Source organism: Melospiza melodia, chromosome 1 (genome assembly GCF_035770615.1).
Source record: "Melospiza melodia melodia isolate bMelMel2 chromosome 1, bMelMel2.pri, whole genome shotgun sequence".
Taxonomy (NCBI): Eukaryota; Metazoa; Chordata; class Aves; order Passeriformes; family Passerellidae; genus Melospiza; species Melospiza melodia.
This window is the reverse complement of record NC_086194.1, coordinates 41,672,495-41,700,175: the sequence shown is the minus strand read 5'-3', so window position 1 is coordinate 41,700,175 and position 27,681 is coordinate 41,672,495. Positions and strand designations below refer to the sequence as shown.

The following is a 27,681-nucleotide window of genomic DNA, read 5'->3' as shown; positions in this document are numbered from 1 at the left end:
TGCACCAAGTAACATTCAGGAATCCCATCTTCTTGTCTACAATGAGTACCTGGTCATTTCTGCCCATGGAGAACAGGTTAAATGTGGGGCTCGAAAGGGCACTTGGTACTGCTTGGTCCGTTAGGTAAACCAGACTTAACTTCAGTCAAAGAACTTGGGATTGTTAACAAAGCCCAGCTTTGTTAGGCAGCTGTCATGCTCGCACTGGCTGATGGCTGGGAGGTGTGGTGAAGGGAAAGCAGAGGAACAAAGCTGCCCAATCATCACAGGAGAACTGGGACTGTGCAAACAACTACAGACAGACCTGATTCATCCCAGCAGATCAAAGCAGAAGAAGGTAAAGCAAGATTGACAAGATCCGCCAGACACAACCAGACATCAGGGTGCAAAAAGCCCTCATAGTCTAGTCCTGCTCTCATTTTTTCCACAACAGAAAGACCAGGCCTCTGTCTGCTACCTAGCCAGCTTCTAGCCACTCAAGGCCTTTTACCCCAATTCTGGCTAATCTTTTCCAGTGGTTTTGCTCCCTAGCTTTGCCTTCTGGTAACACTAACATTAGACTTTTGAATAAATAATAATTACAAAACACTGGCATTGAGATTTGCTGTGAGAAGCATTTTCCCATGGCAGGGGTGAAAGTGCAGGGGTGCTTGCCAGTCACCCACAATTTTGTTTGGCAAAAAAAAGAGAGCAATTAAAAAATAAACACAGAGTAGTCAGATTTACAATGGTTACCTGTCTCCTGCATGTTATTTCTCCAAGAAGTACAGAACATTATTTGGAGTGATTTTGCACTCAGTATTTTCCACCAGCTGCCTGTGGCCTGGAGTGCCAGGGATCTGAATCAGGGTCAGCCCCCTGACACAGCAGAACTACAGGCATATTTAGGCACATTTTTGACCGTGTCTTGCTTATCCTGCAGACTGGCAATTTGAATGAAAATCCATAAAAAAACAGGCATTTGATTTTCATGTATCTACTTAAAACATTTCTAAAGTCACTCTTGAGTGAGTCACAACACCTCCAATAACCAAAACCTTTAGATGCTTGTGTCTCAAAATGGAGTCAGGAGGCTTGCCCTTCACAGTCAAGACTCATGCAAGCCAGTAGTGCTATAAACCAATTCTTCCATAAGCAATAACAGCTCAGCTGTGAATCACTGGAATTCAGTGTCTAACCTTTGGTGGATATTAGAACTTGTTGCCTTAACCTGGGTTTTCTTTCTTACCTCAGAAACAGCAGAAACAAACTAAACCTGGTCTGTCTTAAGTGCATACAGGAAGAAGAGGTAAAATACTAGTTATTTATAACAATTGCTTGAAAGGAAATGCTGAGATCAACAGGTGAAAAATTTTAATATTTTTATCTCTATTTGTGCTAATAAGTTATTAAAATCAGTGTTTGATCAGGCTTTTTTAGAGTAGCTCTCATCTTGCTCTCCAAAACTAGAATGTGCAAAACCATTGCAAAAAAGTTCTTGTTCTGCTCTTTAAGAAATGTAGAGAAAAAAATCCTGCAAGAACAATGTACAGAATAGATCTGGATGACAGTCATTCCAAAGGCAAAATTATTACAGGCTATTATCTAGTTGTCTGGAGGAGCCATGGACCAGCTGGCTGTGATGTTCTGCTCAAAGTTAAACACAGACAGGAAACCGCATGTCTGATACTGTAAAAATCGTTTGTCTTCCTGCCATGGCTAACCAGGCAAGCAACCCAAAGGGGCTGTTTTCATTTAAAAGAAACACTAATCCACAACAATAAAAAAGGAATGACAAAGCCTCAATTCTCCCCCCTCCTGACTGGAGTTAATGCCTGTGTTTATGAATGAACTGGAAATGTTACGGAGTGAAGTTTTACATTACTTTAATTTTTATCTGTAGTTATTCACTTAATATATATGAATGCAGCACATGGTTTTCATGAGTCATCTGAAGTGCTCACAGCACATGACCTAGAAGGAAAGGCTCCACTGGAAGAGTGAAAGGAATTTGGGTAAAAAGACCGGGTTTAAACGTCTACTACTCCTTGTGGGTTGATCTGGAAGAGTGAGTGAGCTGCAAAGTTCATAGGAATCAAGGCATTTGGTGCTGAATTTTAGAAAGGTTTTCATAACTGTACTTACACACCAAAGACACATATTTATAAGTGATTTCATTCAGCTACATAGCTCCAGGAAAAACAGCTATAACGTGGCTAACATACAATTTAGCCAAAATCCACAAGGGTGTGGTACATATTGTACAAAAACACTAGGCAGCTGACACAGAGTAAGATCTCTTCTCTGGGGACACATTCTCTTCAATAAAACCAAGCAATCTGTCTACCTGGGTCTACCACTGTGCTCATATCAATACCAGTATATGCTCCAAATCCTTTAAAGATCACCCAAGTAAGGGTTGGTCACACAACCATGCATGAGCAGTCAGGTTGTCTGGTTTCAAATCAAGCTTGATGAGGGGATGAGGAAGACGGGGATTAGGACTGGCACCAGAAAGGGATAGCCTGGGCCAAGGGAAGCAAAAACATGCTAGCTTGCTCTTGGCTAATTTGGTGTGGTTTTGAGACCTAAACTAGTTGGCCTTCTTGGAGGTTAGGAAGTGAGAGCTACAATTGCTCACACAGTCATTCACCTCAGTGCAGTGCCACACCATATTTCCCAGGAGTGGAAACAGCATCCCAAGCCTTCGTTATCTGAGTTAACAAGGACCTAATTATATCCTTTTCTGAGGAATTTATGGGTGATGGGGATGGGTGTGGTGTGCCACACCCCTTCAGAAGTGTGAATACATAAATTTCTCCATAGGAGACCTCACCCTTCCCTGTGAGAAACCTGACTTTGTCTCAGCAAAATAATCACAGCAGGTAGCACAAAATAAAGCAAAAGGGGTGTGTGCACCCACACACATCTGTGTGTGCAGCAGTAGGTCCAGCAGCAATGCACACACCTGCACTGCCTTCACTGTGTCTGCAGTGGCCCCATCAGAGCTCAGAAGTGGAATGGGGATGGGTTATGCACTTGCTGTTTGGTCTGCACTCACATTTCCCTGGTTTGCCTGAACTCACATACACTGCCTTGAGCCATGTAGGTGTGGGGGAATATATTCCCCAGAGGAGCCTAGCTTCTTCACACCCACCACAAGGGAGGTGCAGATGGTCACCAGAGAAGCTGACTTAAAATTCACAGCCTATCAGGTTATCAGTAACATCTCTATATGCAGATAACACACTCAGGCAATACAGCTTTTTAGAAGAGGTAGGACCTTAAAAATAGCATTTGCCTTTAGTTTGGATTTTATAATGTAATTAGCATGTGTTGCATTTTGGTGTGCCCACAGAACAACTGTAAACATCTTGCTTTCATCTTCCATCAGCTTTTAAGTGCAATATCTTGAACTGAATACGAGACTTACTTCAAAATGAGGACAGCCTGGCAGGAAGAAGTACCCTCAGAACACAGAAAAGAAAGATTGAGATTTTTCAAGATTCAAGAAAGACTAAAATAGCACCTGCCATTAGAAGTTCTCCTCCACAAAATGCAATTCCAAAGGACATCAGAATAACAAAGTTAATATTGACCCAGTTAATATTACTTGCAAGGAGTGTAGGAATGCCAGGTAAATTATTAAACCTACCTGATGTAAAAATGAGCATATCATTGCATTCTTCACCTTTGCAGGAACACATGAACATCAATCCCCCATCATCCTTCTTTTCCCTCATTAAACACTGCTCTGAGGTATAGTCATCCAAAATGTGACCATACAGTTTTTCCTGGGGGTCGTGGCATATTGTTTCTAACGTCACATTTTCATCATTCTGTCTCCTAAAAATGAAAAGGAGAAAACTGAAATCAAAAAAGAAATATTTTATAAAGGGAGCAGACAGGACTACACCTGGCCAAAATTTACCTCTTTTGAGAACATAAACGGCATTTAAAGAGCATCCTATGTTTTTCTCTGTCTTTGTTGAATCGGGCAAATTTGGCACCGTCTGGGCTCCTTACAGCTGTACAATGGCACAGCTATTCCTGTATCATATTCCTGCTAAGCTCACAAGAGTGCCTCTGAAAATCTCACTTAGAATTATTCAAGCTAATGCTTGATGAACTGCTGTGAACTTCAGAACATACTTTTGGTTTTTGTGGTCACTAAGTAGACAGTAAAAATCTGTGGGAAATTATGAGAAAAACTGAATTATTTCCTCAAAATCAGAGAATTTCTAGCGAGTTGGTCTTTTCATTTTGCTTTTGAAGCCTACAATCAGCACAGTTTGTGCACTGAAGGAGTTATATACAAAAAACCCCCTCAACCAACTAAAAACACCCCAGCAAAATATCAATCATAAAAACTGATGCAAGTTAGAGTTGCCTCACAGTCAGGGAAATATTTATAGCTGATAATCTGGACCATATTCCTGCGTTTTGTCCTGGTCCACAGATTTAATTTCATTGACAAAAGACTTGTTGGCAAAGAAGCACTTTACAGTTCTCAACTTACTTGCCTTTTGGATAAATGGTAATGAAAAATCCAACATGCATCTTAAATTGTACAACAGCTCCTTTTTATGGCAATAATAGACACTGATGACTTACTAAAGAATCACAGGAGAAATAAGGAAAAGCACACTGGACTGATCCTGAACTGAAATCCCTACTTCCAATTATGCTGAACATCTCAATTCAATGGACACAACTAATCCCTCAGTACATTAATTAGTTATGTCCCTCTGTAAGTGGTTCTAATTATTTTACTAAATCAGCAGCAATGCTGCAAACACTCTGTTGTGTTCCTTCAGTCCAGTTATTAACTCATTAAGAGTGGTTCTGGCTTTCCTTGGTAGGACTGGATTCCCATTTATGAAAGGGCAAGGGATGCCCCAGTTTTTAGACTGGAACACAAGATTAAAGCAAATAAACAAAAAAAATATTTACAATGTGTTTTCATAAACTCTTGATTTCTTTGAACCAAGACAGGGGCAACAAACAAAGCATCATGCCTACATCAAAGTCTCCACAGACACAGAAGTTTTTTCCCATTAAGAGGAAATATTTCTACCTATACATGGCAATAAGCCTCTTGTGATAAACCTACATAATCTAGTTCCCTTGAACCCTGAGAGAGAATTGTCTTTGTTCAGCAACTGTCACTACAATCCTCTCTTGAGCCTCAAATCTGTTTCTACTCTTGAGTGCTGTGGGTGGATACAACTTAATGGCTTGCGCAAAACCATGCCTCTTTTCCAATAAGTGTAAGCTGGAACAGAACTGTTTTAGAAAAAAACAAGTCTCCAGAACATTTCATATCAGAATTGTTAACCTCAAGCAACTCTTGGTATGCTGTGCAGAGATATGAGCTGGAAGCAGGAGAGCAAAGCCTGGTGAGGGAGCAGGGACATTGTGAATATCAGAGCAATCAAGGAAAGTACTAAGCAGTGATGAACGAGGGTGTGCTCCTGTTCCCACCTGTATGAAGAAATAACTTACCATATAGCAACACAGACTTCACTACTCTTCTCACAGATAGAAGTGATGTTGCAGTTACTCCTGCACCGATGTTGGTTTGAGCAGGTTGTTGCTTTAATATCACAAAACTTGCATAAGTTTGACATTTTCAGTCCACTTTCCTTATTTCTTTCTACAGGTGATGTAAATTCAGCTTAAGAAAAAAAAAAAAAAAAGAAACTCAATAATGGTAGGTGATCAGATTGCATTATTGCTTATTATGAAGATAAGGTTTTCATCAGGAGCAAACATTTCCTCTTACCTTAAATTAGAAAATCTTTGATCTTTCACAGCTACCAATTTTCTTTACAACAAGGTAAGTGCCACGATGTCAAGACCAGGTTAATCAAAGTGAATTTGAAAAGTGAAATGAATTTCTATTGACTTCAGAGGGGGCAAAAGTTGCTCCGTAATTTGCAGAGTTATGCATTTTCCAAAACCAGTTTGCACTGAAATAGCTCCTCTGCACTCACCCATTTGCATTACTCACAGGCAGTGTATCTGTCCCCCATGTATAACACTGCGTTATGGTCTATGTGCCACAGTAACTGTGGGTTCCACACTGAGAATGCACATTAGCTGTGTCATATCATTATAACATGGATCAGCATGAATTTTGCAATTTTGTCTTTACTAACCTGAGGCATAACCTAGGTGTCATCCCTAATCTGATTACTGTTCACACATAAAAATCACAGAGCTGGAACAGACTTTGAGCTTAAGGTAGATGGCCTGCCAGAGGATGTGGGTAAAATTCAAGCCAGAAATGCAGAGGGCATCTGTGCAGCTCATGTGATCTACTGCAGGAGTCTAACAGGGCCAACTGCAGGGGACTTGAACTCAAACTAACTTGCAATGACAGCCTGTCTTGTAGATGCCTGCTTTGACCCAACAGCTACTTTTCTGCACCAAGAAATTGAAGAATTGCATGCTTACTGATTCTGAGTCTCAGTACTTGCCATCTGCTTCAGTGTGGCAGCAGTAAGGAAAAATATTTTTGTGCCAGTGTTTGAACTTCAGGAAAGATACTTTTAGCTCAAAAACTATTTTGAAAAGACAATGTAAATACAAGGAACAGAAAATGCTGACACAAAATTCTTCCTAAAGCTAAAACGAACATGCAACTATCTGAAGTGGAGCACACCATCAACAACAGTTTCAGTCTGACTCACTTTGCAATGTAATTGGAAAAGTAGGGTGAACCACTTTGAGGAGATACTGGGCTTACATGCAGCACAACCCTTCTCTTGTAGCCACCTGCGTGTTAAAACTGTGTTCACATTGCTTTCTGTAGCCAAATGTTGCTAGTCAACCCGTAATAGCCAACCAGGGATTTATAATTTCCCCCTCTCTCTACTCAATTAGCAGAGAAATCATTTTTTTCCTTCTAGAACTTCACTTTTTACTACCATTAGACTATTTTACTACAGGAAATAAATACACATGATTTTTCCAGGAGGAAATAAAAGAGCCTCCTGCTAATATTTTCAATTGAGTTCTGAACCATTGTGAAAGATGGAGAGGAAGGTTTTCTCTCCATCCAAAAAACCCTTCTTTCTTATCACTAGCATGCTCTGGAACTGACCTAAGGTCTCTGATCTAACAGCCACTATACTCAGCGGCAAAACTTCCAATGGTTTTATGGTATAGAAGAGGATGCTGCGCAGAGGGGCGGTTAGGATGAGCTCACTGGGTGTGGCATTGTGCTCCTCCCTGCTTTTGGCTCAAGCAAGAGCTAGCAGTGGTGGCTGTGAGGGCTGCACCTGGCTTAAAGCTGGACTCTGGGAAGACAGATAACAGCACAATAGCTGAGGGCCATAAAACTTACTCAGCAGCTGAGGTCTAGTTGAGCATGCGCCAAGCAAAATACAGCTGGCATGCAAATACTACTATAAGTCAATCATCTTACTCCATAAATAGGGAACAGCCCAGGGTCTGCTGAGCTCTCCTGCACAGCTGTGGGCTGCATGCCAGGATCTTCCCTTGAACAGGGATGCCTCTTGAGGTTGTGAGAATACTTATTGCACTAAATACTCAGTAAGTGAAAGGGGAATAAGCAAGCTGAAACTTTGAAATCTTAGCTAAGTGAGATAAAGGACTGCTGTGCACGTATAATCCTTTAGACCTAAGTTCCTACCTTGGAACTAGGTCTGGATCCAGCCACACATGGAAACCACCTGAGAAAGGGGCTTAGAATGCGAGGGGGTCCTTTCTGAACCTCCTGACTCAACATGAGGGTGTCTCTGACAGTTTGTCCCACCTTGTCCTCTAAGCAGTAAATAACCAAGTGTATGTCGCCATCAAAGCTGTCATGTTTACTATCAAGCTTTGTCAAAATAAACATTGCTACTTTTCCAAGGGAGGTGTGCCACCCCATTTGCAACACTGGGAGCTCTTACATGGGTGGAGAACGCTGGCAGGATATTATGGGCTGGCAGAATTTTAAGCCCCAGGTAAACATTTCTTGTTCTGTTGCGTTGCAACAACTCCCAGTAGCCATGTAGAGGAAAAAAGCCTCATTGAAGCAGGTGTGGTAGGAACTCAGAAGGTCTTGAATGTAGTATTCTATGAAATACATGTCAACATAATCCTCTCTATAGCAAATGGTACATCTCTTCTGGATGGTGTACATCTCTTCTTCCTTACCACACGCTGAAGAGAAACTAATAGCTGTCACAACTTCTCTAGGTTGCAGTAAGGATTGAAACAACCTCATAGTGAGGGACTGTCCCTCTACCCAGAAAAAAACCCAATCCATGGTGCTAAAAGCCTGGAACGAAAATAGAGACAAATACTGAGGGAGAGGTGAAGTGACTCACCCAAATGTACACAGGAAACCTGTGGCAGGGGTGCCTGCAACTGAGCACGGGGGAAAGGCATCAGCTGCATCTATGCTGCTTTCAGCTCTGAGCTCACATGGCAGCTGTGGCACGATGGTTGCCTGTGCCATGAACATGACTCAGTCCCCTCCAGTGGCCACAGCACTGGAGCCAAGAGCCACAGGAAGGTGGGTCCTTAGGTAAACTGTTTCAAGAACATTATATTTGATGAGAGAATGGGTTTGGTGCCTACGCCATCCCTGGCTGTGCCAGGTTCTACCAAGGCTCACCCACTGGAACAAATGGATGAAAATAATTATGTTTGGACCTCTTCCAAGGAGGGATATCCAACCCAAACTACTTGATTAAAAGAAAAAAAAAAAGAAAGAAAAAAAAAGCCATCTGGAAAGCAGCAATCCCCTCTAAAGTCACAAACCTTAAGTTTCTAAGGTAGGCATTAGTTTAATCACTAGCAACAGTAGCAAAAGGTTGGCCAGTTAGGACCAGGTAATTTCTGATCAGGTTTAATTACTATCAAAAGCTAATGGGGTTTTGGGACTTCCAGAACTGATTACACTTGCATTTTCTCCCCAAAATTCTTCTAACAGAGGCTGACAGATCAGTGACTCTTTCATGCCTCTGGCAGTTCAAATTGTCCAGATGGACAAATTTTATTCCACATTTGGTTCAACATTTGGTTTAAAGTGAGACTGCAGTTTACTTTCCCTAAGACTGTCACAATGCTCTAGCAGATGTTGGTCTGTTTGTTATTACTCCTTGGCCTTGTCTCCTGTGATAACCCATCTAGTTCCAAACTAAAGGCACATTTGATTTTTTCTATCTGATGCTGCAGATTGCCTGAGAGGAAATCTGGAGTTAGATAGGAACTTTGATGTCACTCTTTGATTACAGACTGCTACTAGACTCTGAGAACTCAGAAATCCTCAAAAGATGGGTCTTCTTCCAAGTCACATGAACTCACACCTATCTTTAATCAATAAAGTCCTGCCTGGAGAATGACAAATTGGTAGGATTCTTCCCTAGGAAAGTGTATTCACTCATTCCCTGAGGGACTCATAAGCAAGGAGTGGTTCAGGACCAGCAGACTGCTCCTCTTCTTGTAGTCACTTAAATGTTCACCTCTAAAAATATTTGACTATCCTGCGGCACACCTCATACCACATGAGCCATCTCAAGATTTTCTCCTGTTGAGAAAACCAAAGTCACTTGAATACTATGGACATAACCAACCTTTGATTTTGCAAGAAAAAAATAATGAAAAAGTTAACAGAGAAATCACAGATTTGCAAAGGTGAATGAAGCCCTCCTAAAGTGCGTGCTTGTCTCCTAAAATTTGAATTTGCCACCCACTGTCTAATGTTAAATTTCTTATTTTGACTTCTACAGGAAGCCTAATTCTAGCTTTCCTTGCTTCTTTGTCCATGGAAAGGGCTCCAAATAAAAGACTGTGCTGTCTTGGCTATGAAACTTTCAGCCAACCAGTTCAGCAGAGATCAGCCACTGTGGTTAAAATGTATGGAACATGCAAGCCAGAAAGTGGACTGGACATTATGGAAGAGACACTAGAGCAGTCACATTAGAAATATCCACTCCATGGATTCCGGTGGAGCCAGGCTTGCAGAATATCACTACTCTTCTGTGGTTCACATCTTTATTTATGATTTTCTAGGACATCATAAACAGGACACCTCAGCCAAAGTCTATTGACTTTGCTTGAAGTGGTTTGCTTTGCATCTGTTGTCTGTGGATATGTAAATTCTATTGAGGGCTAAGGTCGTACTTTACTTTTCTCCTATTTTTAAAATCATTACAGAATTCTCACAAGCTAACAACATTAAATAAAGCCCAAACTAACATGCTGTCTTTTTGGAAATATCTACACTGGAAAACTTTTTATGTCTTCAGATGCATTTCAGAAACAGCAGCCAATTCCTCTTACTCCTATCTTGTAAAATCTTGTCACAGCACTTCTGTTCTCTCATCCAGTGTCTTTGGCACATGTATACTTATAAAGCAGCAGGCAAATCCCATCCTCCCCGCCCAAAAAAATGCTGAGAGAGACATTGGGATGGGAAGTCAACTACTCAGCTGCTGTGAGATAATTCCACCTGATGGGAGAGACTTGAAGATTTCACTCCACTACATCATGGAAATCTGCCAGGTGGACAATGTCTACATCAGAGAGCCTTGAAGCAGATTGTTCTCCCAAAGAGCACAGCTCCATGACATCATATATCTGTGTTTGGAAAGCACAGTAGCAGCTATGAAGAGCATTCAAACTGTATTGCCTTCTCATCCAACAGAAAGACATCAAGTTTTGCCAGGAACTGTACTAAACACAGCATGACTTCTGTTTTGACTACTATCCCCAGCACATGATCTACAGCCCTAGTGGAACTTCGACAGTTATGGAGACCCTGCCAGCTTCATTAAATTTGCCTTACACAAATTGATGAATTAATTGCAGGAGTGAGAGAGAGTCAAGGAAAATGCATGATCTGAGTTTTGCTTTCAAGACCTGGATGTATATCCTGATGGGTACTCTTAAATATACTGATTGTGTCCAGTGTGGTAATACAAGGAAGTGAAGATGGAAACATAATCAATCCTAAATATAAAAAAAATCATGAGTTACAAAATCACAAGACTTGTCAGACAGATAATGGAAATAAAGGAAGGGAAAAAACACAACCAAAAAAAACCCTGAAAAACAAAAAAACAAACCCCAAGCAACCAAAAAACTGCTGGGTTCTTCCTTACTTGCCATTGCTGTCTGTACTCTTAGGAGTGCTTTTTGAGACATGTTTTGAAACTTTGGCCATGAGCAGGAGGGTTGGAATTACCGTCTAACTAGAAAAAAAGACACAATAAAATGAAAATAAATCATTGGGATCCAGGAGGTGGATCTTCAAGAAAAACAGCTGTATTCCTATTACTCATTACAAAATCACAGGAGCTGGCAACACTGCAGATCACCTAGTAACTCCCATCACAACAGGGAGGGTTTCATAAGGTTACTTCAGGGTAACCCTATGAAATATGTATTTTCAGTTTTTCAGTTGCAGCTGCCATTTCTAAGCTTAATGTCCTCTGAGCTGAAATGGAGTGTCACTGGTACATACTCCTATTTTCCTTATGTGAGTATGAGCTCACAGTGCTCACGCTATCTTGGACACAGCTTCAGGTGCAGTCCTTTATCTCAACCATGAGCTACCCCAGCAGGATTACCATGGGTACAGGACTTTCATGCTTTTGTGACTGTTTCTATTAAGATTAACAACAATGATTATCAAGAGTGCTGAGACAGCCTCTGTAAAGCCAAACATGCGCTATCTTTTACGTACAACTAAAATATGTCAGAGGAAAACAGGTTCCATGAATGTTTAACTACCCCTGTGGCAGGACTCCAGGAAACCACATTCCTATGGATTGGTCTGCAGAATCTCTCAGCCTCGATCTTTATCATACACAGTCACAGATCACTGACTACCACAGAGCACAACAGCTGCCTTAGTCAGTACTTAAAGTTGTGCCTTTGAGTGTACTGATTGCACTTTTGCAAATTTCAGAGGCTCAGCAATGGATAAAAGCCAAAATAATGTCCTGTTTGAACACAGTACTTTGTGAACTACTTGGAGGAGATGCACCTCATGGCTTTTGCCCACTGTATGAAAAAAATGCAAGTCTCACCTATCACACCAAAGAATGATTTGGTGGGACCCACAGGTTTTTTGAGGTTTGTGTGACTGGCTCTTCAGCCATGAGAAGTATGCTAGGAAACGAGAGAGCAGACTGGGTAAGCCATGTTGACCAGCTAGACCTAGGCAAGAGTAGTTTGGCCACCCCCAGCTGAAGGAAGGCCAAGGCAGAAGAAAGGAAAGACAGATGACATGCACGGAATTTGGGAAACCACCATTTCTCACCTACCAGCAGGCAAGGTATAGGGCAAGGTACATGCAGAGGGAGAAGACAAAATGAAAAGGAGCAGGAGTTGGAAAATTTCATTTAACTTGCCTCTGCAATAGAAGTGCCTGGCTTTTAACAGCAAGTGGAACTGGCAAAACTTTGCTGTAGGGATTGCTGCAGGCATTGACACAGACACAGAATCAAATCTGACAGGAGCTGGGGGAAGGGACACAACCAGAGAAAAAAAGAGAAGGAACAGCACACTGGAGATCCTAAAGATGAAGATAATTTTTGTATTTAAAGGATTAAAATACCACTATTTTTATCCACTATTTCCAAAATGAGTGATCATTAGCAGTTTTAATCATGGGCTAGGCTCTTCTCTCTGGTACAGGGCAGGGCAGTGCCTCAAACATGCCCAAGAAGAGAGCTCGCTGTCGTGACTCTGACTGACAGCAGTGCAGGTGAGAGGAGACTCCAGCTCAGCACTTAAAATAGAAGTGTGAAAGCATTCTGAAAACATTATTGTGATGCCTCCAATAATGAGATAGATTTTCACCTGCAGATCCTTAACTTGCAGGCATTTTCGGGCCACTATTTAGCACTCCATGGCTGGGGGAACAAAAGAATACTGTCTCCAAGAAAAGAGGCTGAAAAAAATCTAAATGATGGCTTCCCATAGGGCACTTAAATGGACATTTCATCTTCTCCTGACTTTAACCCACAGCCTCCCTAACAAAGCACACAGGAATGGGGAACCATATGTGATATAACAGCAATGTCAATTTACTCAATTATGACTACAGGGTCTAGGTTTGTTCCTGCATAATGCATTGAGTTTGCAATTTACTGGAAGTTGTCTTCGGTGGTTAACCCCTCCTGGGACTTCAAATACACAATGGACATCGAACACAGCAATGTTCATCTGGTTCTCAAGATTAGCAAAACCGGCTTTCCTGCTTTGTTGGAATAAGCATGGTTCAGAACTGACATTTGTATAACTAACTCTGACCTGTGCACTAAGAAGCATATTCTGCATCTAAACCTCCTTTTGTTTTCTCCTCTGCTCAGTGAAAGCTGTCATTACTTCACTTGAAACAGAGCTGAAAGAGTATAAACACTTCAGCTTTGTACAAATATTATTTTTCCAACTTATATGGTCTGAAAATAGACAGCAGTCATTCAAGCATAATACAGTTATTTCTGTGATATTTTTTCATGACAGATGAGGCTCTGTGGAAAACCCCCTAACATTTTGAACATACATAATTAGGAACAATTCTGACTTAGAAAAACACAAATATGCCTCTAGTCTCTGCTACAGAAGAACCTTGCCCATGCAAGTTTCTGCCCATGCAAGGTTCCAAAAACCCATGAAGTTGTACCTTCTGTGTAGATTGAATGGAGTTTCTGAACTGCATCTCTTCCTCAGTCAGTCCAGAATGCCTGTTTATAGTAACATGCTTCTCTCCACTCCTGTTCCCTCAGTAGTCACACCACTGCCTGCCTGCTTCAAACTATGATAGAGCTCTTAATTCTTCATAATAGCAATGGGGAAGGTGAATCATTTGTCCTGATGGAGGCACATATTGCCTCCGAAAGCTTAATTTATATTTCTTCCCCTTATGTCTCTTATGACAAAAGTAATGAGGAACATCCATCTTAAAGAGCCATTTACCCTGTTTTCAAGGGTCTATTTATTAAACTCCCAGTTTCCAACAGGGAAATTCAGAAGCCCACCCAGCACAGGTGGAACAGAATTTATTTGCTAAAAATGTTATGGCTAAGCTATTTCTATTAGCCATGAAGTATTCCATAGAGACACACCCTGGCACCTCAGTTTATCTGCAAGGCCACTGAATGTGCTCAGTTTCACATGTGAACTGAAAGGCCCATGAGATCATAAAAGAAACTGATCATATTCTTAAGGTAACAGTGCTGCTTATTGGGAGGCATCACTTTCTTACTTACAAGCAGTTCTAAATGCCCATCTTGGGATATCTGCTTAAGGCAAAGGCAATCTTGTCTGCCTTTTTAGGTGCATCCTCACTGGATAGGCTACAGGTGGGAGGAAAGCAGAGAAGTTTTGAAGTCTATGTCTCAGGTCAAGGGACTGCATCATCTGCTAAACTTCTGGGCACTAGAACACATTAGGATCCACGGTACCGGCAAAGAGGCAAATTTCAAAAGTGCTAGGAGCTTCCTGCTGTATGGCATTGCCAAACCCTATCATCCTTCCCATGGGGAATTGTAGCTGGACAGAGTTGGTGGGCACATTGGTACAGTTTCTATTTTTCCCTTACAATGACAACTGCTGCACAGAGCTGCTGTGCAGAGGGAGCCCTGCCCTCAACTCCCATAGACCATGCACCACCAAAGACACATAGAAATCAAATATAGTAACATACTTGCCTGGCCAAACACTCACAAATGACACTCCTACGGGACTTTACTCAGTATAAGACCTCATCCTGCCTAACTTTCTGAATAGCTACAAGTAACTAAGCACTGGCCTGGCAGACACACACCATCACATGAGTTCATCGCAATTAATTAAAAGGGTGGAGGTTTTAAGGTTTTTATCAAATCCTGCTAAAACTGGATCCTGTTAAGTTTCCTCAGTACAGGTTGTATTAGGAACAAGTCTAGTCAGACTCAAAATTGAGACTTACCACGCATAAAGTAGTTGTGGTTTATTCAATTCCTTTAAAATCAGCTATAAGCTCAAGAGGTCTGAATTCCGTGTGTGAAAAAAGCTTTTGTGTAACTTGATTATCTATCTGCAGCATTTTCAGCAGTAATAAGGAAGGCTGGATAGATAGCAGAAAATAATCTCTTCCAAATACAAAATGGAAATTATTTGAAGACTGTTCTCTACACTGGCAGCATACAGAAACTCAGGTGGCAAAAAGCCAAATCTTTCTGCTGAAACTACAATTAACTCTCTCTAGTTAACCCTTGCTACAGCTAAACTCCTGCCAAATGCATATCCTCTACTGTATTCAAAAGAGTACACTAAGATTAAAAAATAGAGGAAACTGTGAAAATACTAACTAGAAGCTGCCATGGCTTGCCAAGAGTTAATACAGGTGGGCAGATATTTATTAATACTGTTTGTTCACTCAGAAGACTGGCAGGAACTTCCCAACCCTCTCTGGTCTCAGAGACCTACCTCCAGGAAAGGTTATCAGAATATGTTACTTTGGGGGAAGACTTCTGCTTGCTTTTTAAAGTAGTGAAAATGAAGCACAGACATAAAGACTGTGACAAATCACACAAAACAGGAAATTCAAAGCTACGTCTGACTCCCACAGGTTCCCTTTGATACAGCCAGGTTGCTCTGTGAATCAGAAAAAGTATTCCTCCTGTATTTGCTATTTTATACTTTTAATTCTCATTTTTATTAGCTTTACTAGTATGCCCTAAAAACTACTGACACGCACTTTCCTGACAGGTTTAGAAGCCAGAAATACATACCCATCTTCCCATTTGAAAGGCTCCTGCCACATGCAGCTTTACAGAGCCCTCATCAGATCCCTCCTTTGGGGATGCCACTGCAAAGGCCTGCTCACACACACGTCTGACATCTTCATTTTAATGTTCCTTTCTGATGTACAGAAACAGCATATTTTGAGAAAAACAATTGTCTGCCTCATGGAGAAATCCTCAGACCATTTTCAGAAAAATGACAAATTTGTTTCTAAAGCATTGTGAGCACATCAGATCTTCCCTTTTTCCCTTTTTTCCTGTCTCTCTAGTGAGGCTATAGAGGAATATCTGCACAAAGAATTTTGAAAAAAACATCAGCCATGCTCCCCTGCTCGTTATTTGTTCACACTCCCCATTGCACTTTCTCCTGCCTCCCAGAGGAATCAGACCGCACCTTACCACACCTCCCTCCCCTTCCAAAGGCCAGCCTGACCCAGAAGAGCTCTCCAGTCCAGACATCTATCTGACAGCACAAACACAATGAAGAATGTGGTATGAGGAGTGGCAACCCACAGCTGGGGAAAGGCAAAACTGCATATTTCAGCTGCAGCAGCAAGAGCAAAGTCTCTGTGGATCTACGGCTGGAGCTACTTCTGGGGAAAGGTTAGGCTGCCCAGCATGCCAGGGACATGGGGGACCTGCCTTCTGCTGCTGTCTCCAACCCACAGTCTGCTTTCAAATGTTACACACTCTGAGACAGATGTCACAGTCCTTCCGGGAGAGGAAACAGGGGCTCTGCACTTAGTCTTTTCTGCCAGGCATCAGCACTGCAAGGGCAGATGGGATTTGCTTAGGACTCATCAGCATGGCTTATGATGCTTTGGGGAGCATTCCAAGGACTGATGTTTCTTCCCAGACACATCTGCAGAAGCACCTCAGGCCTCATAGTTGTTTAAATCCACTGTAAAAGTGGATTCAAGGTTATTTGGATTTTGAAGTATAGAAAAAGGACTTTTGGTGTCTCAAGTTAATATTGTATAGGAGACATTTGAGAAGACAGGTACTACTCTCTGTGACTGTTTCTTCAGCAGTACAGAGACCTACCAGAAGCCTCCTCTTCACAGGATGCTGGAAGAGTCAGAACAGTCTTGTCTTTAGAATACAATTTTTTAAAGAGGAAGGATATTAAAGGGACAGAGAGTATGTGAAACACATATATCCTCTGTCTGACGTGAAGTAATTGATTTTGCTGCAGTTCTGTAATGTGAACACAAAATAAAAAACTTCAACCAGTCTCACCCCAATTCTGCTTTGTTTCAGGGGAAAAGTGTGATGAATATTTACCTGAAACTACCACAAGTCTGGGAAAACACTCTGTAAACCCAGACAAAAGTTTTACCTTCTATTCTGAAACTTCTGCTGAATTGCAACTTGTATCTCTGATTTCAAATATCCTGCTTCTGACTACAATTCCTTTCTCTAAATTGGAATCAAGAGCCTGTAGACCAACGAACAAAACTTTAGTCAAACAAAGCCAAACCCAAATAATGGATTTGGGATTTAAGAAAAAAAAAGTAAATCAAAAGCAATCTTAAAATATAATACAGTAATTGGAATGGGTTGCATCTGTTCAAATATCAGTTTAAGCATCACATTTACAAGCAGGAAATACTGCAGAATTATGAAGCACAAGGGGCAGAAACAGCATGAGTAAGACACAAAAGGATTTTATGTCCAACGGCATGGTTTGGAGCACATAAATAGCAGGCTTGCCATGCAGTGTTCTAATCTCACCTAGGCAGAGATATTTGAACAGAAGTTTCTCACTCTTTTCCATGCCCAGCTCCGTAGTGAGCCTCCGCACTGGCATTCACAGGTGCACCTTTTGTGCCAGCTGTGAGTCAGGGGGTGCTTTGTGCCTCCAACCAGAACCCACATTCTTCAGGCATGATCTCAGCAACCTGGACAGCCAGGATTGGAGCTGACAGAGCAAACTGGCTTCGGCCACAGCTCCTGAGGCCACCTTAAACAAGGATGAGGTCTGCATGGCAAGAATCTCTATCTGCACAACAGAAAACTCTGTGTGTGCACTGGTTGCTGCTGAAACAAACCAGAATTTCTGTGGTGTTTTGTAACACTCCAGTACGTGTGGGGAGAAGCTGTGTGCACACAAAGGCTCACAGCTGCCCAATCAAAATAAGCATTTAAATGGATTAACCAGACAACTGTTCTTTCAAACTTGCAATCGTTACGTTACACAGCTACATAAATCAGAGGGATTTATAAATATTTGTTTTTCCAGATAAAAGGAGGATATTAGTGGGATTTTTTTAAGTGAATTCACTGCCACTATCTGTTCCTCCAGCCATTAATGAACAAACAAGAAAACAAAACAAAAACAAGGATGTTATGCATGCAAAAATTGTAGTAACAATTCTAAAATTGTTACCTGGGTATTTTGGTTTAAGCTTAATATAAAAAGACAACTTACTAATGTAAGCAGCATGAAAGACCTGATTTTATTTAGGTTTTTGAAGACCTCTGATCTTGAGGAATATTTGAGAGATCTGGAATTTAAGTTAAGGCACAGCCCATGCCTAGAGGATACTATTATGGTACTAGTTTACAATATAATATACTGATTATGCAATTTCTTTCTCTAGAACTGAATATAATCCATCATTGCTAGTCTATTTGAAAAACTGTTTCCAAATAAGAAGACTCATTTAACAAGTCTACATCCTTAGCACACACACAGAGGCTCCTCTGTCAGCTACTGATGGGCAAACATGTTTATGCGGAAGCTCTGTTCAGAGCTCCTTTTTACTGTGAGAAGCCATTTTCCTTCAGGAAAATGGTGCTTATGAACCATTCTGTCCCCACACAGCAAGTTTTGAATGACAGTTTCAGGAAAACAGTATTAAAAAGAAATTACTTTCATAATCCATCAGCTCAGCTAAAATAGTAAATCAGAGAAAAGTTAGACACAAATGTAATCCCCTAGGAGTAGAATCACTTTGAATAGATTTGAAGAAAAATACACATCCTTCTCAAATTCAGTAGCTTGGATGGTTATATTTGTCTCTGTCAAGTTAATGCAAAGAAGCAGAATAATAGAATTCAATACCCTGGGGACATGCTATCTTGATAGAGGCATCTAACTTCCACAACTATTAATGGGAATTATATACTGAGTATTGAGAAAAGGGCATATGCATAAAACTACACACTTCTAATGATATTCAACCTTAGGAAAACTTTCTTTTTCAGACTTCTGTTGCAAAGACCCTACTGCTGTGGCACACTCTTAGTGAGTTACCAGATTTCTTGGTAAAGAACTATCTCTCTCAACAAAGCAGCATCTCCTTTGTCTGCCAGAGGTAAATTTGCTAACATATCTCCCAGGTGTTAGCTGCTCCTTTTCATGCATTTGCAAATTACTCTCCCCGTTACTTCTGAGACTGTGAATTACTAGCTGGCAATAACACCCTGCTGAAATAAGGGCACAAAATAAGGACTCCTTCATTTCTATCTGAGGTTGAAATTTTACTGGGCTTAAAGGAAAATAAAGGCCATGACTATAACCTGCCCATTCTGAAATAAATAGGTTTTTCATCCATAAATACCTCTCTTTAATTTTCACTGAAAGGTCCTTATCTTTGCCATTATTTCTAAATCACATGCAAAGAGAATTCATTCAGTATATCATAAAACTGAGTATTTTAAGGACACTTGAATATATATGAGTGCATGGTCCACCCACATTAAAAGAAATTAACTGTGAATGCTAAAGGACTTGCATGTAGGAACACAACACTCCTCATTCCATACAACAACACATTACTCACTGCTTGCAGCACCCAGCCCCTACCAGGGCTTGCATTACAATGTAAGGGGAAGACATTCCCACATTAGGTGCTGCTCAGGAGGAAGGGACTTGCCAATCTAAAATGTTTAGTCTACCTGCCTGAAGATATGTGAGGGACTGCAGGTTCTTACACTTCATTTATTATGAGATAGAATATAATTGTAAATTTGAAATGTAGACATCAAGTTGGATTTCCACGGTTTTCCCCTCCCAGTTGCTTTATGTAATAGTTGTTTACTCTAAATCCACTATTTCAGTCCTCCAGCTATCTCTTCAGTAATTCTTAAGACCATAATCTTTCACCAGGACTCCAAGACAGCATATACACTTGCAAGCTTGTTTAAAAGAAACATTGCAAAGAAAAGACTAATTTAAGTCTCTAAGAAACAATTCCTTCTATTGAAGAGAAAGCTGGGAAGAGGTAAGACAGAATCACAAGAGCAAGTGTGCCAAGCAGCAGCTCAGAACCTACCACTACCTCTCAATTTTCATCTGAATACATCAAATTTCATCCAGTTACTTCAATCATTTTTTTCCTAACAACTAAGAACTGTGAAAAGCAAGATATAATGACACTTGATAAATTTTTAACCAGTGCAGTTCATTTCTGGCATTATGTTCCTCTGCTACTACATAATGTTCCTGCCACTGCAGGACAGAAGATGTTTATTGTCACATATATGAGTTAAATTTAATAGGATAAGATCTTCACCAGATGCTGTGATTTTTGAGTGTTGCTATGTCAACTTATACTCATTGACGTTTAATATTTTAGAGCCATCAAGTGTTTCTGGATATTGGTCATCATCATCCTTAATCTGGAGGGCACTTATTCAACTGTACAAATCAATAGGAGTCTGCAGGATGTCTAAGGGCTTCTATGAAATGCCTTGATCTTTTTAATCAAATGCCAAGTGGATTAATAATTACATCATGAAAATACTATTTCAACAACTGTCCTTGAGGAAGCTGTGCATAACATGGTCTAGCAGCCGAGCCACTCAGCATCCCTCAAACACCACGAGCCAGTTACATGCTTTGTTACGGTTTCTGGCAAAACTGCTCAGTGACATGGGCAGCTCATTCTCTAAACCTGCCACTCTGGCATTTCTCACAAACACTGCACTCATGTACAACACAGTTTGTTTTTAAAAGTGCTCTCATAAGGCAAAACTATTCCAAGCTTTCCCAACACAGTAATAGCTTAGACTATACCAGAGGAAAGTGTTCCATAGCAATAGAGACATTTTTTAAATTCCTTGGATGTAAAATTTTATAACTCATGCATATTTGAAATATCCCTGTACAACATTAGTTAGCAGAGCAGTTTAACTGTTTTGTTACTCCTGGAGATGCTAGTCTTAACTCTGACAGGGATGCAAGTGACACCAGCCTGGTGGTGGAAACCTGCTGCATCAAAGACTCAAAGGTTACAAGAGCCCTATGACTCCATGGATGGTATTCCCAGTCTGGCCTTCTGAAAGTGAAGCCATTCCACCCAGCTAATTTTGCAAAGCCCTGACGTACCTGGTTATGAGTTTAACAAGCCAAACCCTGTCTTAATTTAGAGATTCACATTGGAAAGTCTATCACATGCCTTGGCCATACTCTGATAATGAAAGTATCCTGTTTGCTAAAAATGCAACCCTTGTGTCTGGGGTGGTTTCATTCACCTACAGCTTCCATTTTTCAGAACAGATGCTTTTTCACCTTTCAAAATATCGTCCCCCATGGAGTCTAAAACATCAAGTTAGCACAGCTTAAACCCCTATTTTCCACCAACTAACTGTGGCAAACTTCCACTTGAGCTCTGCTACCTACAGCTAAGCATTCTGGCAGAGCAGATTCAGCTAGGCTGCACAATCTTAACTGTGCCTCAAGGCAAATTATCCCAGTTAGTGGTGTTTATGTTATTTATGGTAACTTAACAAGGCATGGCAAAGTGCCTGCATATCTGACCAATCTAACCAACCATATCTCATATCCAGCCAGAGAACAGCAGCTGTGGGTACTATTCCTAATTCTTTAGCTCTTCCTTTATCCAAAACCACAACAATCCATCATGTTGAAAAAGCAGGAAATTATTAACATTAAACTCTCACCTGAAAATGCAAAAGAGACAGCATGATTCCAAACAAACAGTACCTCCTCCTTCCTTACCCACTGCAGGCTAAGGATAATAGAGTAGAAATTGATGCCCTGGTAAAAGCAAACTACATCTCATTTCCAAAAGCACAGTGGAAACTTAAATCAAAATCCACTTTTTAAAGGGAAAAGTGATGATTGTATGGGCAGTCTAAGTACTCAGGCCAAGCAATAGCTTGGAAAAGCAGGTGTCAGTGCTTTCTATTTCTAGGCATGTGGTTATGATAGTGGTAAATGTGCCTTGTCATTAGCTTTCAAGAGTAAGATACTTCAAATAATTAGTGGTTTGCTTCTAGCATTTGCTACCCACCTTCACCGATGAGAAGGCCAGTAAGTTTCTGCCTTCAAACCACCAGTAGGTACATGCCTGATAATCACACTATGAGCCACCAGAAGAAAAAAGCCCGGTTTGGGAATGTGCAAATTGGTTGAACCATGAATAATATATATGCGGACAACTGAGGGAAAAGTTAGGCCCTCAGCTGTCAAACAGAAGAAAGTCACCAAAGCTTCCATGTGCCTCACCAAGCTCCTGGCACACAGCCTCTTAACCAGAGAAAAATAGGGGAGGAAAAAAGTGCTTATATAGTATTGGACTTGACAGGGTGCTTGAGACTGTTGAGAATTTCTGGATGCTCTAAAGGCTTTAATCCAGAATTTCTGTAGAGAAAGAACAGAGGTTATGACTCTCTTTGAACCTCAGTTTCCCAATAACAATAGGCAAGTGTTGAAACAATCTCTGTTCATTTCCCACAACTTCTAGAATTGTCTATAGAAACTGTAATTAACACATCATTGCATTACTTTTTCTCATATATTAAGCAACACAAGTTGAAACTGTGGAAATAATAATATAAATGACTGTACTGAAGTTTAATGGTGGCCTCGAAAATACAATGGATGAGATCATGGGAAGCTGGAAATCTGTGTTTGAGTCTCTAAAGACTAAGAGGCTTCTCATGTCCTAGTTCACTGCTTTAACCATAGGCTTAGATGCAAAAGTTGTTCTTAGCTGTAAGTCACCAACAAATCTTGTCTCCTTCTCCCATATGAAATAAGGAGCCTCTAATCCTTTTCAGTCTGTACAGGATGAACTTTCATGTCTAATACAGGTACTTTGAAATTGTTTAGGGTCAAGTGCATATTTTTTTAAATAACAGGATATGACTGATTCTTCATTCTGAACCCCAGTTCCTGAATATTGGTGATTTAGCTGGGATCACATTTTTATTTTCCTTCACAAACATTAAAATCAGAGGACATATATGTATAAGAATTCCTAGGCTGCTCCTGCACTAATAAATATTCATCATGCCAGTGTGGTGTCAGGAAAAAGTGAGAACAGCAAAGCCCCCAGCCAGCCAGAAACCTTAAGGCAAAAGTATAAAATGTGAGAAGTAAGGAATGTGTGAGCAAGAAGCTGATGGAGAAAGAAAAACAAAAAAAGGAAACACATTTTGGTTGTATTTTCTTTTCCAGAAGAGTTACTCTTCCTGCTGAATATCTTCCTATATCTATTATCCAGAGCAAGGAGAAAGCAGATATGGCTTTAGTTACAACCAGACAGTGTGGTGTTCCTGTTTACAAGCAAACTTGGGTTATGATAGCTCTGAAAGCCTCATGGCCTGGCACTGTACTTACCAGATGAGAATACTACAAATGCAATAAAAGGATCAGCTTCCCAGATTTTTGACTTAAGGCATTCCCTTGTGGTAAAGCTGGGTGAGGAAATGGAAGAATAGACTGAGGGGAAGAAGGGAAATTCAATAGCCCAGAAGCATGTATTGCTGACCTAGTTACTTTGCGAAGGCTTAAATAAAGAAGCTTACGAAGTCATGACTATTACATGGTCCCCTCTGATCTTTTCATGAGGATGAGAAATGGTTGTTTTCAGTTTAGAAAGGAAAAAAGATTCTGTATGTAGAGTGTCTCTTTGTTGTGCTGTGAACTCCCCGGAGAGAATATCAGTCACCCTGCAGGGGCTGGAATAATGAATGAATCCATCAGGGAACAGGCTTTCTTCTCCTGTGACATGCTTTGGGGGACCACCCACACACATGTCAACCCTTTTTCTGCAAAGTGCTGCCTCTAAAGCCTTCCCCTGCCTCAGCCAGCAAGGATCCTTCATCCTAGAGCCTTTCATTGATGGAGTTTAGATACTCTCAGGCTGAGGAGTGACATGACCATGGGTCTCCCACTTTCAGGGCAAAAGCTCTAACCACTGTAGGAAAAGAGGCAAGGCAACCGTGAAAATTGGTAATAGGAGCTGTGGCGAGGTAGAAGGTACACAGCAGGGCAGCTGGCCTACTGCCACAGCACGGTCACTGCAGAATCACAGATCCCCTTGTATGCCAGAAACAAATGAGAAGGGTAATTGCTGCATGCTGGTGGGCAGGACCGATCAAAGGGAATAAAAGATCAACCAGCACCTGCAAATGACAGCTCTTCTCCATTGGTTCCTGACTGCAGATTGTTCAAAATTTTTAAAAATCTCATTAAATGTTTCCCGTTAGTGAAACACAAAGATTTACTCCTTACTTCCTGCACCCTTTCTGTAAGTTTCTCAAGAAGAATGGAACACTCTGAAATCACTACCCAGTCACGTTAAAGGAAAGCTTAAGATAGCTACAGAGCTGAGAGCAGAGCACCCCAAGTGCAGCCTGAATTTGCACAGTGGATACTAACTGCATAAAGAAGGAATATTTTAAGAGACTAGACAGGTGGAGGAAAAAAGCTGAGAAAGAAAAAAGATGTAGTTACATCTATCCTACTTCCCCAAGCATGGACTTCAGTGGCTAGAAGTTATTCACATACACTGCTGGCTGCAGTACTTTAAGGTACACCGAGTCCTGATGTAACTATGACTTCACATTTGCTCCAGCCACAGAGCTCCCAAAGCATACGGAAGTTGTTCAGGACAGCCTGGTAATGCTAAAATCAGGAGGGCAGCCAAAATGGTAAGAAATTTAATCTTCCTTTGAGAACTAAGACCTGACTTAAATTGTTGCCGAAGAGGTGCTATCCAAACCACAGATGTACTACAACTTTATGTAACAAGTTTTCAGCAGTATCTAAGCTGCTAATTAGGCTCAGGATCAGACCAGATCAGTATCTCAAGACACACAAGAATCCTGGAGAGCTGCTTCTGCTTTCTTCTCTGAAAATAACCAGAAGAGATAACCCATTACTAATCACCTGTGGTCTGCTTCAAAGTTCGGCCCCTTGTACAGCAACATTAAAGATGTGCTTATATTAGTTAGTGAGATGAAATCTACAAAATTGCCACATTATCATCCAAAAAGCCCCAGGCACCATCGAACCATGCCAACAGGTGATGTATAGGCATGATGAACTTAATCCCATTCTGAGCTGCAGAATCCATAGCAGGATTAAAACTGGAGGGAGATGGCTCACCTGCATCTCACATCTAAAATATTTAGATCCAGTAGAATTACAGGTCAACACTTGATAAATCTAACTGAAACCCCTTTTCTTGCTAAGTCAATAAATTGAGTACCAGCTCACTTATGATCCTTCTGGGTAAAATGTTAAACAAAATTAAAAACCACATCCACATTCTGAGAAGGCATTTGTTCTTTAGTCCTCATTTCACATTCTCCACTCTTCTTCCTTATTAACTACACCAGCACAAGAAGCTTATCAGTGATGAGGGAGCTTCAGTTTTCATACATCTTAGGAAATGCACACAAGTGTTTTTAAAGGAAAGTCCTGGTCATGATAAGAAATCATCATTCTTACATATTTATCTTTTTGGGACTGCTTATCCCACATCAATTCATCTGCATCCTCCCAAATTCCCCTACCATGACTTCTCCTGGGCAAAAATTCTTAATGATACCTTACAAGAAGTTTGGAAGCATTCTCCTTCTGAAATCTCCCATTCTTAATGTTCTGAGGACTTCAAAAAACTGCAATCAAATTACTCTCTAGCTCAAAGAAAGAGAACCAGATCACTCTGGCTCCTGTAAGACTGATACCACAAAAGCCCCCTCGAGGGAATTACAGCCTCATAACATACAGTTGCCTATTATTTATTCTGTGGCCAGATTCTGCCAGCTGGTATAAATCAGGGCAGGTTCCTCGGCTTGAACAGAGGAAGCTGATTTATGCCAGCTGACAGCCTGGCTGCACGCGCTCCACTTGCACAATGCTAGTTTTTAAAGGGACCTGTTAAAGTGCCCCAGGCACGTAAGAACCACGCTCGGGTCTTTACTTGGAAAATGTTGCTCCGATGAATAGAACTGTGAGACCTTCCTGCTGCTCTCTAGGTGTACTGTTTAGATTCACAGAAAAAAAGTCTCTAAGCCCTGACAGAACCACCATGACCTTGGGAACAAATCTGCATTTTCTAATGTCCCCTGCGTAGACCAGTTTTTTTAACTGGGCTTTAATGCTGCATTAAACAAAGCCCATGGGAATACCAATGCAATGTTTTGGAAGAACTGATCAGCTGCAGAGAGGGCAGAATTGACCTTTCAAAACTTGTGTTACTGGTAACTATAAACACACAATAAAGAATGTAGTGTGACTTGCAAATCACTTGCTAAACGTATAGCTTTGGCTGCTTGATAAATCTTTCTTTTTTTATCTTAAAACCTCAGGTATCTACTTAAGAGAACAGGGAAACAGCTCATTTGAGGGTGTGGGCTGAAGTGCTTGGGTACAAACAGAAGAGAGTAGGAATAGAAGACAGCTTTCTAATACCTCTGGTTTCAAATTGCCATTTGAAAGGCACAGTGTTAATCCCAGGTGTCACTGTAGGGATGTAACTACTGGGTAGTCAACTGAAGCATGCTTTAAGTGTGAGGAAGCAGACTCCTCTATCTGCTCCTGAAATCTATTCATTTCAGTCCAATTTTTGGCAAAACACTACTCTGGGTGAGCAGAGAATTGGAATCCTAGAGTCAGACTAATAGGACTGTTAATAATAAAAATTGTGGTTCCTTTGCATGACACAGATTTCTGAATACAGCTTGTTATTACGATATGAAACAAAGACTAGAGGACTCAAGCCATTCAGAGCCCTTCCATTCCCACCCAACAAGGAGCAAATGAACACAAGGCTACAGGTCAACCTGAAAAACACTGTCAGGGGAATATTTTTCCTGCCACACAAAGTGCTTCAACATTTCATACATTCTCATACACACAACAGAGTGAAACCAAAATCATTGGAGGTGTTAGATATGGGGATGTCTATATATGCATGCCCAGTGAGAGTGACAGCCCTCCAATATCCTGGGGAGAGTGGATAGGGGGAGCTGCAGTTTCAAATGTGCATTTTGTGAGTCAGGCCATGCACTTAATCCCACCTTTCTTCCATTGACCAGTGTTTAGTCTAATTATTGATTAATGATTATTTTTTTATCTTTCTATATCAGAAATTCCACTGTGGACTAGGGAAGAAACACACACAAAAAAAAAAAAAAAAAAAAAAAAAAAAGGAAATGTTTCCTGATGAAAGTTTAATGGAAACTGGTACATTTCCACAAATTGTCTCAGTTTTGACAAATCAGCATTTTCCCATGAAAAACAGTGTCAAAAACTCTCAACCAGCTGTAATTTCAACCAGATTAACTCAGGGATGAATGCCAGCAGGAAGTTCTTGCTAAATACCACTTGTTTGAGCAAGGGAAAACTATTTCTTCCTGAGATGATCTTCCCAGAGGTGAAAAGGCTTTAAAACCCATGCAAAAAAAAGGACAGGTAGTTCCAGCTGTAACAACTACAATGGCATTCACAGCAAGAGAAAGAGCAAGGAAATGGCATATTAAAAAAAAAATACGCATGAACATGGAGAAATCAGCAACTAGTACTTCCCCTGACACTGCTAATGTTATCATTTCTTAAAAATCTAGAACAGTTGCTAAAGCTGTGCAGCAATGCAAACAAGCTGACATTAGCCTATACGAACTGCTGGGCAGGATCTTTAAAATATGCTTCAATTTCAATTCCGCTAAAATCTCTAGA

The 27,681-nt window shown here is 40.8% G+C and overlaps 1 protein-coding gene across 4 annotated transcripts in view; it reads right to left on the bottom strand.

Moving 5' to 3' along the window:
* Positions 1 to 27,681, bottom strand: part of TGFBR2 (transforming growth factor beta receptor 2) — a 60,493-nt gene that overhangs the window by 27,485 nt on the left and 5,327 nt on the right. For 2 of the 4 annotated variants that reach the window (XM_063155089.1, XM_063155107.1), the window contains exons 2-3: positions 5,485 to 5,656; positions 3,635 to 3,825 (exon numbers count right to left, since the gene is read on the bottom strand). In XM_063155089.1, the coding sequence (XP_063011159.1) occupies positions 3,635 to 3,825; positions 5,485 to 5,656 (363 nt within the window). Of the gene's footprint in view, positions 1 to 3,634; positions 3,826 to 5,484; positions 5,657 to 5,764; positions 5,783 to 11,102; positions 11,125 to 27,681 lie in introns of those variants that run through there. The other 2 variants (XM_063155098.1, XM_063155117.1) reach the window with 2 other exon arrangements.